The sequence below is a fragment of the Cynocephalus volans genome, chromosome 3 (assembly GCF_027409185.1).
Source record: "Cynocephalus volans isolate mCynVol1 chromosome 3, mCynVol1.pri, whole genome shotgun sequence".
Taxonomy (NCBI): Eukaryota; Metazoa; Chordata; class Mammalia; order Dermoptera; family Cynocephalidae; genus Cynocephalus; species Cynocephalus volans.
The window spans coordinates 155701519-155714700 of record NC_084462.1 but is presented as its reverse complement, the minus strand read 5'-3'; the positions used below and the strand labels follow the sequence as shown (position 1 = coordinate 155714700).

The 13182-nt window shown below is 39.8% G+C and overlaps 1 protein-coding gene across 1 annotated transcript in view; it reads right to left on the bottom strand.

The window, feature by feature from the left end:
• The window catches only part of YLPM1 (YLP motif containing 1), a 63718-nt gene extending 50858 nt beyond the window's left edge, over positions 1 to 12860 (bottom strand). Inside the window, exons 1-3 of the mRNA XM_063089610.1 lie at positions 11872 to 12860; positions 1283 to 1519; positions 204 to 383 (exon numbers count right to left, since the gene is read on the bottom strand). Coding sequence (XP_062945680.1) covers positions 204 to 383; positions 1283 to 1519; positions 11872 to 12738 — 1284 coding nt within the window. The 5' untranslated portion in view covers positions 12739 to 12860. The remainder of the gene's footprint in view (positions 1 to 203; positions 384 to 1282; positions 1520 to 11871) is intronic.
• Positions 12861 to 13182: the final 322 nt, after the last annotated feature.

Sequence of the window (13182 nt, the reverse complement as noted above, 5' to 3'; positions counted from 1 at the left end):
GAGACTCCACTAAATCCACCCCTCCCCTAGAGACTCCACCATACCCACCCCTCCCCAAGCTCCCAGGTAATATGACAGATGACTACGTTGGCACCGGGAAACATCTAATTGTCAACACTTGATACCTTTCATTCTTCACACTCAAACAAAGCCTTTAGACATTTTAGGGCAACTTTCTGTTTGTCAGCTATGGAAGCACTCACCTGTATATGTGGTGGCTGCTGTATAATCTGCTGGTACTGCTGTAGGATCTGCTGTAACTGAGTGTGCTTCTGCATTATTCCCTGATACTGGAAGCCGACTCGATGTTGCTGGTGCTGCTGCCAGTGTGCGGCTGCAGCCTGCAACTGTTTTAACCTGGCATCTTCTTCGGGGTCCTCAGACTAAAAACAAAAGAGGATACATTTTTATGTAAGTCATGAAATAGCAACCAAATTAATATTTTATAAATGTATTATAAAGTCCAGAATCCCTACAACTCAGGCTGATTGAGAAAAGATATTCTATCTTCAGATAAAACACTTAGCTCTATCTACACTGTTATCATGGATACTAATACAAAGGAGTTTATAAATTCCATAGTCTTAACTGGAATAATAATTTCAGTGTTCCTAAACAAGACAACTATTTCTCCAGCAAAAGTGAACCTTTTCATTCTGTGAGAAATCCCTCTCTTTTTTTTGTTACTTTTCACCAGTGGTCTACAATGTAATCACTATGGTTCAATAAAGTTTTCATATAAGGCTTTGGGAGAACAATCATCTTTAAACCAATGTGAGAATGTTCCATGTGCCACTATGTTGAGTGACAAGGATCATCACATTTAATACTTCAACAGCTCTGTAAGACAGCTACTATCTGAATACACCCATTTTGCAGATGAAGAAATTGGAGCACAGAATGGTTAACTAACTTGCCTAGAATCACCACCACAAATTGCTGTGCCTGGACTACAGCCCGGGCAGCCAGACTCTAAAAGCTGAAGTCCTCAACTATTGCCCTGTGCTGTCATTATGAACACACCCTACAATCTCCCTTCAGAGCTTACAGACACTCACCTCAAAAGAGAGTATCTAATTCTTCACTCTCACTTAAACCAGGAAAAAAATCCCTTTTCTAAACCCGATATGGCAGACACCTGATTATTTCACAAGTAGAATTTTACAGGTACTTAAAAAACACGTGAAAATATATATCCATTTATGACATGTGTACATAAACGAATCAGGAAAAAAGCCAAAACACAAGTTTATAAACACAAAATAATTAATTATATGGTTACCTGGGGTTCCTCAGGTGGGAGAGGAGGTGGTACCTCCTCATTTGGAGGTGGTAATGGGGGCTCCTCAGATGAAGGAGGTTCTGAAACTTGACTGGTGGCAGGTACTGTAACTTCTTCTTTTACCGGCTCTGGTGCATCCTTTGCTGTGACAGGACCCTTTTTGTGCCCTGGCAAATGCACTTTTGTCCTCTGCTGCAAACTAAGCAGGTGCTGTCGATACCAATACTGCTGCTGTTCCTACAACAGAAACCATTTTTAAGAATATTAATTGATGGGCCGGCCCGTGGCTCACTTAGGGGAGTGTGGTGCTGATAACACCGAGGCCACGGGTTCGGATCCCTATATAGGTATGGCCGGTTAGCTCACTTGGGAGAGCATGGTGCTGACAACAGCAAATCAAGGGTTAAGATCCCCTTACTGGTCATCTTTTGAAAATAATAATAATAATAATAATATTAATTGACAATCAAGTATCTCTGCAACTTGGATGTTTACAGGGAGCTACATTTGTGTGTGCATTTATATGTCTATACGTAAGAAAAGGCAAAGCTGGACTGAGAAAGGCAAATATGTTAACAAGATCTTAAAAATAGGTTAGAGAAAAATTTCTGTTCCTCTCCCAAATTTATACATTTAAATTAAGCCATATGCCCAACAACTGCAACCAGCCCAGCGAGCACCCTGAGCTCCCTAGCTGAGGTGGTGGGGGGCCAAGAGCCTCAGCCACGCTCCCCCAACAACTGCAACCAGCCCTGCAATGACCACCAAGCTGCCACCAGAACACCCCTGGTCTCCCCTGCCAGAATGAGGGGGGTACCATGGGCCTCAACCAAGTCCCCCCTCCTTCCTATTCCTCCTACCCTATATCCTTCCCCCTTCCCCTTTCCATCTCCCAACTGCTCCACAACATCTTGAAATGTAAAAAATAATATTAATAAACAAAAAAATAAATTAAGCCACATGTATTAATTCAACGTACTTCTCTACTCCATTAAAACCCATGCTTTCAGAGGTGAGAGCAGTCTTTCTGGTAAGTGATCAAAGTAAATGCTTACAGTATTCACAACTATTTGTTTTCAACCTGTTTTTAGACTGTTCAGATTTATCCACAGAGATCTTATAGTTAATAAATATAACCAAATAGTCCTACCTCTTCTGTCTTCTCTTTCCTCTAGTGTTCCTCCCTGTTTTAAACACCTTTTGTATCATCAGTCTATCCATACTCAGATATACACATATTCTTAAGAATATACTGTGCTTTAAAACACTTTATATCTATTTTTTAAATCTCAGCTTTATCTTCCAAATTATAATTTAATTGTCTGGAAGCTTGTTTTGTGCTTCCATTTAAAAAAAATTACAACAGTACGTTCAGTGTGGAAAACAATTACAAAATATAGTCAATCCTCTTTATGTGCAGATTCTGTATTCACGAATTTGCCTACTTGCTAAAATTTATTTCTAACCCCAAAATCAACACTTGCCAAGCTTTCCCAGTCATTCATGAACATGTGGAGAGCAGTGAAAAATTTGAGTCTCCTAATGTGCATGTTCCCAGCTGTCGACCAAGGTGATGCTCTGTATTTTTGTTCCAGCTTTCATACTGTAAATAAATGTCCTTTTCATGGTCTATTTAAGTGCCACATTTTTCACACTTCTGTGCTTTTTGTTAGTGATTTCACTGTTTAAAATGACCCCCAAGCATGAAAAGTGCTGTCTCTATTCTTAAGAGCAAGAAGGCTGGGATGTGGCTTACAGAGAAAACAAGTGTGTTAGATAAGCTTCATTCAGGCAAAGTGTTACAGTGCTGTTGGCCATGAGTTCAATGTTAATGAATCAACAATATACATTAAATAAGGTGTCTTTAAACAGAAACACATTTAACAAGGTTTTGTATTGATTAGTTGATGAAAATGTGACCAGAGGCTCACAGGAACCTAACCTGTATTTCCCCTAGGAGCAATGGTTCAGTATTCACTAATTCAGTGTTTGTGGCTACTTTATAGAACATAAATACCTCAAATAAAAAAAATCAATTGTACAAATAAGCAATAACTATTAATTAAAATCAATAAAAAAATATCACCACTCAGAAACAACTACAAGATCTCCATCATCCTAGTATCTATCACATAATTCCCCATGGTACAAGGTTGCATAAAGAAAAACACGTTGTCACAACACTAAAATATTCACTAATGAATTGCCCTATATACTTCTCTAATTAACAACAACATATGTTTCCACTACAATTATAAGGATGTAGGGTTTTATGAAAGTCATGGTGGAGAACTGTGAAACTCATTACTGACAGCTGAGGATTTGGTAGAAGTCCTACCAGTTAACAACCACAGAGAACTTTACAATAGGACCTGCAAAAGAGAATGACCTGAATACCAAAGGTTGAAAAATATCTCCTGGAAAAATTGATAAATTCCTAAAATATTTTTTGAATATATCCAGAAACTAAATAAAAAATGATATATAATGTTGCCATATACCATTCTGTCACAAAAACCATAGCACGGAAACCCAATCTATACTTTATTCTTTGTTAATTCTAAGATTCAGCTATAATTTCATTTATAACAATTCCATTAAATATAAAATCAGCTTAATATTATCATTTTGAGTTTTGTTTTTCCAGAATGTGTCCCAATCAAATTTTTTACTTTTTACAATAAACTTTTGGTCTTTGTGTTAAATGGATTCAATTGCCCATTTTCTAATCCAATTATCTTTGGATAACCAGGATTTCCATTATTGTTTATATTTTATTACATAATCTCCCCTAATTTGTGTATGCAAACAGATGCATAAAATACACATAATATATACCATTTTTTTCCCCACCAAACAAACTGGTTTGTTTTCTGTTTTTTCACTCATGGAATGTAATTTTCTTGGGAGAGACGTCTTCTACTCTTCTTATATCCTGTCTGGTACTTAAGAATAGTGCTAGGTCTGGCCAGTTATCTTGGTTGGTTACAGCACCGTGTTATAACACCAACGTCAGGGGTTGGGATCCCTATACCACCAGCCACCAAGAAAAAACAACAACAACAACAAAAAATAGCACTGGGGTACACTGTACGATGTCAATAAATAGTTACTGATCAACTGAAGATTTCCCTTCTAGGCCACTTATTTCTATGACCTGACACTTGTTCCAATCTATTCGTAATAATAAATTCTATCTCACTAACTCCATCTTCAACTTTGGCCCATGGTTGGATTTTTCATTTTTAATTGTTATACACATAATCATAGGTTCCCAGGATATAATTACTTTTACTATTCAACATTAAAAAACACAGCACACTGACCATGATAGTCAACAGTAATATAGTATTAAAATAATGGAAGAAAGTTGAAAATATTTTAAGAAACTACTGAAAATATCAACAGGCTTACAATTCAGCTTTAAAAAAGCAATAAATTCAGTCTCTTTCAAATAAAAGAAGTTAAAAGTTTCCTTTTTTTTTACTTGCTTTGAAAGCATTACTAAAAGATATAAAGGTGCAAACTACCATAAACTAGAAGCCATTGTCTATAGATAAGAAGATCGCACTGGTCTAGATTCTTTTCAATTTGCACCCACTTATTCTCATGCTTCTCATCTTTGTCTTAAATAGAGTCCAGGGTTAAGAAACTTGTCAGAGGTTCAAGTACTTGTTGATTCACTAATAATATGCCTTGTAGGTCAATTTTTATTTAATATGAATCCTATAAGCAGTAGCCAGATCTAACTCAATCCTATGACTAGGATTCAGCACATTTTTGAAGATCTTCTAATGAAAAATGACGACATTACTCAGAAATGTCCTCAATGACCCCAAGAAAAGGGTGATTATCTCTGTTTTAGAGAAGAAAAAACATGCCTGAACTTGCTAATGTCACCAGACTAGGAACCAGTTCTTCTGAACCCCATCATATCAAGCAACTCCACCTCATATAGGAAGCTAGTTCACAGGTAGGGGAAAATCGTAGCCTATGTCACATTTAAAAAGAGAGTGAATGGGCCGGCCCCTTGCTCACTCGGGAGAGTGTGGTGCTGAGAACACCAAGGCCCCGGGTTCGGATCCCCTATACGGATGGCTGGTTCGCTCACTGGCTGAAAGTGGTGCTCACAACACCAAGTCAAGGGTTAAGATCCCCTTACCGGTCATCTTTTAAAAAAAAAAAAAAAAAAGAGAGAGAGTGAATGAAGGGATTTAAAATGTAAAGAATGTAAGAACTATCTGTCACAAATATCCTTACTAAAAAATATGGTAGGACTGGCTGGTTAGCTCAGTCGGTACAGGGTGTTGCTGATAACACCAAGGCCAAGGGTTTGGATCCCTGCACCAGCCAGCTGCCAAAAAATAAAAATAAAAATTAATAAAAATAAAAAAGATGCTAATTTACTCGGGAAGCACTTACTGACTACTTGCTACTGCTATAGTAATGCATTAGGTACTAAACGATTTTCCAAGTAGGGAAATGTAAAGCAGAAAGCTGTTTGTGTATGTTTTAAAGATTAATTTTGGAAGGTTACTTTCCCTATCCAGGTTATTATAAATGCCTGAAACACTGAATGTTTCGTGTCTTATATCCTAAAGCAAGGGGGGGGGGGGGGGAACCTGGTAAAATAATGAATTAGATATCCATTCTAGAAATTTACCTAAAATATATTTATCTTAAATATTTTTGAGGTTCACATCCTACCAGAAAGCTTAATCCCCATCTTAAAAAAAAAAAAAAAAAAGAATGCTCCATTACTTCACCTCTTCCTCTAGCTCCTGCCCTCATGCTCTCTCTCCCTCAGTCAAACTTCTTGAAAGAGTTGTCTATACTCACCATCCCCACTTCCTCACCTTCCATCATTCCTCAAATCCATGTAATACTGCCTCAGTCACTATGAAACTGCTCCTCCCAAGGTCAACAATAATTTACATGTCAGTAAAGGCAAAAAATAACTCAGTCTTTATCTTGCTTGATCTCTCAGCAGTAGTTGACAAAGCTGAACACTCCTTCCTCCTAGAGTCTTCCCCTTCTCTTTTGTGGCACTGCTCTGTCTTGATTTTCCACCTACCTATTTGGCCTTTCCTTCATTGGTTCCCTTAGATGCTGCTATTCTGTGACGCTAACCTCAATGTCCTTTAACCTCTATTCTTACACTATACACACACCTCATTTATTTGTCTTTGAATACCATGTTTATGCTGATGATTCACAAATCTATCATGTCTCCTAAATCTTGCTTCTAGACTCCAGACCTATATCTAAGTTCCAACTGGACATCTCCATTCGGAATCTATGTCTCAAGGATCTCAAACTGAGGATTTCTAAAACTGAACTCGTCATTTTCTTATCCCGTTCTTCCTCCTCTTCCTCTAGGTTTTCCTATTTTAGTAAACGGGACCATCATCCACCCAGCAGCCCATCCCAGGAAGCCAGGAATCATCCTTGATGCCTCCCTCTCCAAGACTATTAAATCTCCAATTGGATTCTACCACCTAAATATTTCTCTAGTCTTTCTACTTCTCTTCATCTTCACTAAAACCATGCAAGTCCAAACCACTATTACTTCTTGCTTGGATTACTTCAATAACTATTCTCTCTAAATCATTCTTGCTCCTTTCAAATTCTACTCTTCACACTGCAAGCAGAGTGAGCTTTCAAAAATGCCAATCTGTCACATTTGCCTATATAAAATCCTTCAATAGCTTTCTAGTGCCCTTAGAATAAAGTCTTCATAGACCTTCCCTGCTCTGGTTTGTGCCTACCATTTTCACACTGAGCTTTAAAGCCTTACTGAACTTAATTCTTTGAACTCAAGTTAATTCCTACTCATTCTTTAGATTACACTTAAATATCACTTACAAAGGAAGGCCTCTACAATTAAGATAGAGCTCTTGGCTATATTCAATCACTTAAAAAATAGTTGTTCCCCACCCTCTATATGCTAGACCCCTGTGCAAGGCACTGTGAATACAAATGGTGAGCTTTAAAAAAAAAAAAAAAAAATCACCTTTTTCAATTCTTTACAGAACAGTCTAGCAATATTTTATATTTTACAATCCCATAGCACGCTATACTTCTCTCAATTACTTATTCAAATATCTCTCCCCCAATCCCACCCCGTTGGAATAAGTCAGTTGCGGCAGGTACCATGTCTATCTTGTTCACCATTTCTTTTCCAAGACTAAAACAGTACTTGACACATAGCTGCTAGTCAGTAAATACATGAACATTAAATAAATGAGACCCCTAAAAACCCTAATCAAAGTCAACAGCTTTACCTAAATAAGTTATTTTGAGAATAAAAAGGTAAAAAATATAACAATTCATGAAAAAGACTACTATCCGCTTTACCTAGCCAGTCCTTTAAACACACAGAAAAGTTAATTCCTAAAACAACAACAACAACAAAAAAAACCACATTCCACTAAATCACCAACTCTTTACTTGGAAAACTAGAAAATAAATGGAAGAATATCAGGTATTTATCCTGTCTTTCCTATACTTACTATTTTCAACCAAATAGCCCTAGTTCATGAGTGAAAATCTTTCTTCACAGAATTCCATATAGTATCTATGGAAAAAATGACAGAAAAAAATCACCATATTGCAATCTCTAAGAAAATAATTTACTTAAAGACCATCAATGGATAAACCTCTCCATGAAACATTAGATGCAATATTGATGGGGGAAACTTTACAGTAGAGGAATCAGACTGTCACCACCTGAACCTTTTCATCAATCTTGGCACCACGAACAGTGGGACAACCAAGCACTGCATGCCTCCTGATGGGATGCAAATAAAGTCCTCAGCACCACCTATAAACTTCTATAACTACACTTGCCAAAAGAAAGCTGAACTTAAATCCAGGAAGGTTTCAGAGTTAAGTTCTAATTTATAAAAAACATGGAAGACAGAGGAATGAGTCAAATGACACCATGAGAAAGCAGATAAATACAGAAGGTGGGACATTCTACAGGACAACTGACACAAACTTTTCATCAAGTTTGTAGTCGATTGAATTATGTCCCCCCAAAACTCACTGAAGCTTGATTTGTGTTCCCCCAAGTTTTATGTATTAGAAATTTAGCCCCTACTGTGACTGTTAAGAGTGGGAAATCCTATTATGGTAATGGAAAGGTGGAGCCTTGAAGAGGTGATTAGACTGTAGGACTGTGCAATAATGAATAGATTAAAAATGGTGGTCAGGGGCATGGTTCTGAGGGCTTTAAAAGAAGAGAGTCTCTTTCTTGCTCTCTCTGCTTCCACCATCATGCAATGTGAGACCCCTGGGTCATTGTTGCCACCACCAGATGGACTTAGGACTTCCCAGCCTCAGAAACTGTAAGCAATAAATGTCGTTTTTCTTTATAAATCACCCAGTTTCAGGTATTCTGTTATACACAACATAAATGGACTAATACAAAGTTCAAAAGCATAAAGTACAAAAAGAGAATAGGAGGGTCTGATCTAGATCAGGGGTTCTCAATTGAGGGTAATTTTGCCCCACAGGGGATATTTGGCAATGTCTGGAAACAGTTTTGGTTGTCACACCTGAAGGCTGCTACTGTCATCTAGTGAGCAGAGGTAAAGAATGCTGCTAAAGATCCTACAATGCACGGGACAAGCCCCTGTAAAAGAGTTATCCTGTCCAAAATGTCTGTAGTGCTCAAGTTGAGAAACCCTGATATATATTGAGTCTTTTGTGTATCCTGTTTGGATCCTGATTTGAACAAACCAATAAAACATTATTGAGTCAATTTGGGGAATTTTAACATAGATGATATCAAGGAATTATTTTTAATTCCATTAGTATGATGAGACAATAGGAGAAATCTGAATGGATCAGGTATTAGAAGACATCAAGAAACTGCTAACTTTGTTAGGTGTTTGTCTAAGAAAAGGTCCCTTTTTTTTAGAGGCACCTAATTAAGAATGTAAGAATGAAATGACATAAGATCTAAGGTTTACTTTAAAATATGTCAGTAGCAACAATAAAAAAGGCCTAAGTGAAGTAAACATGGCAAAATTTTGATAGTCATCAAATCTGAATGATGGGTATATAGGGAAACATACCGCTTTCTTTACCTTGTGTACGTTTAAAATCTTTCACCATAAAAAATTCTTAATGACACATTCCAAAAATAAAATATGTATCAAAGAATAATGAATATATAGAAGGGTTAGTTGTCAGAGATTGGCACTGGCATGAAGAAAGGTTTATCATCTTATAAACCAAATTATCCTAAGTCTAGAACATGACCACTACTGAATCTTATTCAACAAATTTTAGTGGAGAGCATACAATTTGTAAGGCCCTGTTTTAGGTGCTACAAGGGATAAAAAGATAAGTGAGACAGTCCCATTCTACAAGAGACTTACAATCTGAAGAAAACTAAACCAGATGGGTGAACTCAGGTATGGCTTCATTGAGACCCTGGTATTTGACATGTGTCTTGAAAGCAATATAACTCTGAGTGGAGAGAGATGGTTGAGGAAGTTGGGATGAATTCTAAACAAAGGTTAGAAAGTCACAGGCTTACAAGGCTCTTCTTGGATCTGGCCCATGTGCACCCTTCAAGCCTCATCTTCCAACTCTTTCTGCCTCTCACCAAAGAATTGGAGGAAATGAATATTCAAGGTACTGAAAGAAGTTCATTATAGACCAAGGTACGAAGGCAGAAAAGCAATAGCAGTGTTCATGATATTTATACTAAGTCCTGGCCTTTCGCACATACCCATCCAAAACAAAGCTAAAAATACAATTCATTCGTCTCTCTATAAGGCCAGAAAAATAGTAGAGATGAGGATATAAATGTCATATTTTAGCTTGGACTAAGTCTGAGAGTGTTTGAGAACAAAAGCCCTGGAAATTTCAGAGTGGGGTGAGAAAGAGGACAGAAACTATCTTTATAATAGAGCAATCTTTATAACATAAATAACCTGTAGGATGGTACAAATTTGGTGTAAATCAACAGAATCACTTATTTTACAGTTTTATCTCAGCATCCTAAGTGATTTCTCCAGCTGATGCGCCAAGCATTTCTTTAAACAACATGCTTGTGTTCTTAATTTGTAACGCCAAACCACTGTAAAATTAGAATACTGCATACCTATCTTTTGGAAATATTTTATGCATAAATCTGAGCTTGTATATTACAAGATTCTCTTTTTTCCTTAGTGAACCTAACATAGATTAGAAATTGCTGGGGCTGGCAGGTTAGCTCAGTTGGACAGAGTGCAGCCCTCTAACACCAAGGTCACAGGTTCGGATCCCCGTATCAGCTAGCTACCAAAAAAAAAAAAAAAAGTTAAGGGCCGGCCCGTGGCTCACTTGGGAGAGTGTGGTGCTACCACCACCAAGGCCAAGGGTTGGGGATCCCTATATAGGGATGGCCGGTTCACTCACTTGGGAGAATGTGGTGCTGACAACACCAAGTCAAAGGTTAAGATCCCCTCACCAGTCATCTTTTTAAAAAAAAGAAAAGAAATTGCTAAAAGTGTCTATTTTAAGAAATTACAACAAATGATTTATTCCGCTTTAGTTCTACCTTCCCTCTCAAGGGGAAATTCATTTATTACTGCTATCCTGTCAATCTTTGACTGATCTGTGGGTAGCACACTTCAAACAGAAGGAATCACTCTTATGGAGAGGTATCACAAAACTTTTGTTTAACCTTGGCCAAATTCTAAGGCTGTTACTTTGGAGTGAATGGTAATAACAATGAAGTGCAGCAAATTGGCCATGTCTTAAAACTATCTTTAGGTAATGTTAGAAAAGAATGTATGGGTCAATTTCTAAAATCGACCAACAAGAACCCCAAAAGGTTAAATGTCTAGAGGCTCACCTATGTATTGCATATGTACCTATAAGCATAATTAGGATGCTCCTGATAAGACAATTCCATCCTTCATATGCTGAAACCTCTTAATTAGGAGCTGACAGCTATCTCTGCCCCCTAAATAATTTTTTAAAAAGCTAACTGATCATAAGATTTACGCATATTTAAGTGTCAGCCCTTTGAGAAGCTTCTTTTTTATGCCACCTCTCAAATGAAAATTTTAGTTTAAAATACAATTTTATTTTATTGTTTTATTTTTTTAAAGATGACCGGTAAGGGGATCTTAACCCTTGACTTGGTGATGTCAGCACCACGCTCTCCCAAGTGAGCTAACCGGCCATCCCTATATAGGGATCCGAACCCGTGGCCTTGGTGTTATCAGCACCACACTCCCCTAAGTGAGTCACGGGCTGGCCCTAAAATACAATTTTAAAACAAGGCCCTTTGCAAAATCTAGGAGGTTGGTCAAAGGAAAACAAGGAACGTGTCTGAGAAGTAACTCGAGGCACCCCACTACTCTATGTTGTCTAAACACATCTTCAAACACTGATTCTTTAGTAATCCACTTTTAGCTAATTAAAAAGTTTGGGTGTCAGACCTCCGACTCTTATGGAATCCTTTGGAGTGTAAATTAGGTAGTCATTGTGTGTTGAAATTAGGCTAAGCACTGGTTCAAGCCCCGAGGCCTGCTCACTTAGGGCCCTCTAGGAGAAAGATGTGGCTTAGGCAGATTCTTTCTTACCTGTGGAGTCATCGTAGAGGGATCTGGCTCAGGGGTAGCTTGCTGCTGTTCAGCACTCTTGTTCTTGGCTCCACTCTCCAAAGGTTCTTGCTGGACAGTTGTCTTATTCCCAGAAGGGGCGGATGGTGGTGGAGCTAGTAGTTGGGATTTAGAATGGCCTTGAGAGGGGCGGGAAGGAGATGCCTGAGAAGGGGGCAAGTAGGACTGGGAATGGCTCAAATAGGATTGTGAGGAGGAGGAGGAAGAATAAGAAGGGGTGGGTGCCAGGTAGGACTGGGAAGGTGGGGACTGCGAAGGGGACGGCTGAGCAGGAGGCAGGTATGGCTGTGACGAGGACGGGGGGTAGTACGAGGGTGGCGGCTGAGGTGGGGGCATGTAGGATTGAGATGGGGGCATATAGGACCCGGGCGGTACAGGGGGAGATTCAGGAGGGGAATCCAACTCCATTGGAACCAAACCAGGAGGCCCGTCTCGTTGATGGTGGAGCATCTGGTGTTTGTACTGCTGCTGCTTCTGATAGCTGAGGGCCGGCCCAGGTGGCGGGGGCATCGGTGGCGGTGGCGGCTGCCAGTCTCCGTAGCCGCCCCCCGGCATCACTGGCGGGGGCGGCAGGGGGGGCGGAGGAAGGTGGTGGGGCTGCAGCACGCACTGCATTTGCTTCTGGTGCATCTGCTGCAGCTGCTGGAGCTGCGCCAGGTGCTGCTCGCGGAAGCTCATGAAGCCCGAGGAGGAGGGGGCCGAAGGAGTCGTCGAGCTCGAGTACCCGGGCCCTGGCGAGGCCTCAGGAAGCGCCACCGGCGGCGGCGGCGGGACCGGTGGCGGCGGATAGTGGCTGCTCCCGCCATACCGGCCCCAATTCGGGTACATATCGGAAAGGAAAGCTCAGGGCTCGTCCTGGCGCCGTTACTCGTCGCAACCGATCTTTAGAAGCCGCGGCGGCGATAGCGACAGCCGGAACTCACAGCGCGTACAGGCCCCGAAGCGTGTAAACGGAGCGCGCCAGTGCGCCGGCGCTGCCGAGCAGGGCCCGCGACCGGGAAGGCGGGGACATTACTTGGGTGACTACGCCTGCGCAGCACCACCGAGATGAGAACAAAGGCGAGATAGAGCGGTCCTTTGCTTGGCGAGTCGCGGTTGCCATCTTCCTTCAGGTTCGAATAACGTAAGCGCGAGAAGAATGTTCTCATAGAACCGAGGAACCATAGAGTCTCACAGCTGAAAATGATGGTAAAGATGCTGTTGCTCCATGGGTTCATTTTTGAATGAAAAAAAAAAAAGGTTACGTTCACAATAGCAACAATTCTAACAGTA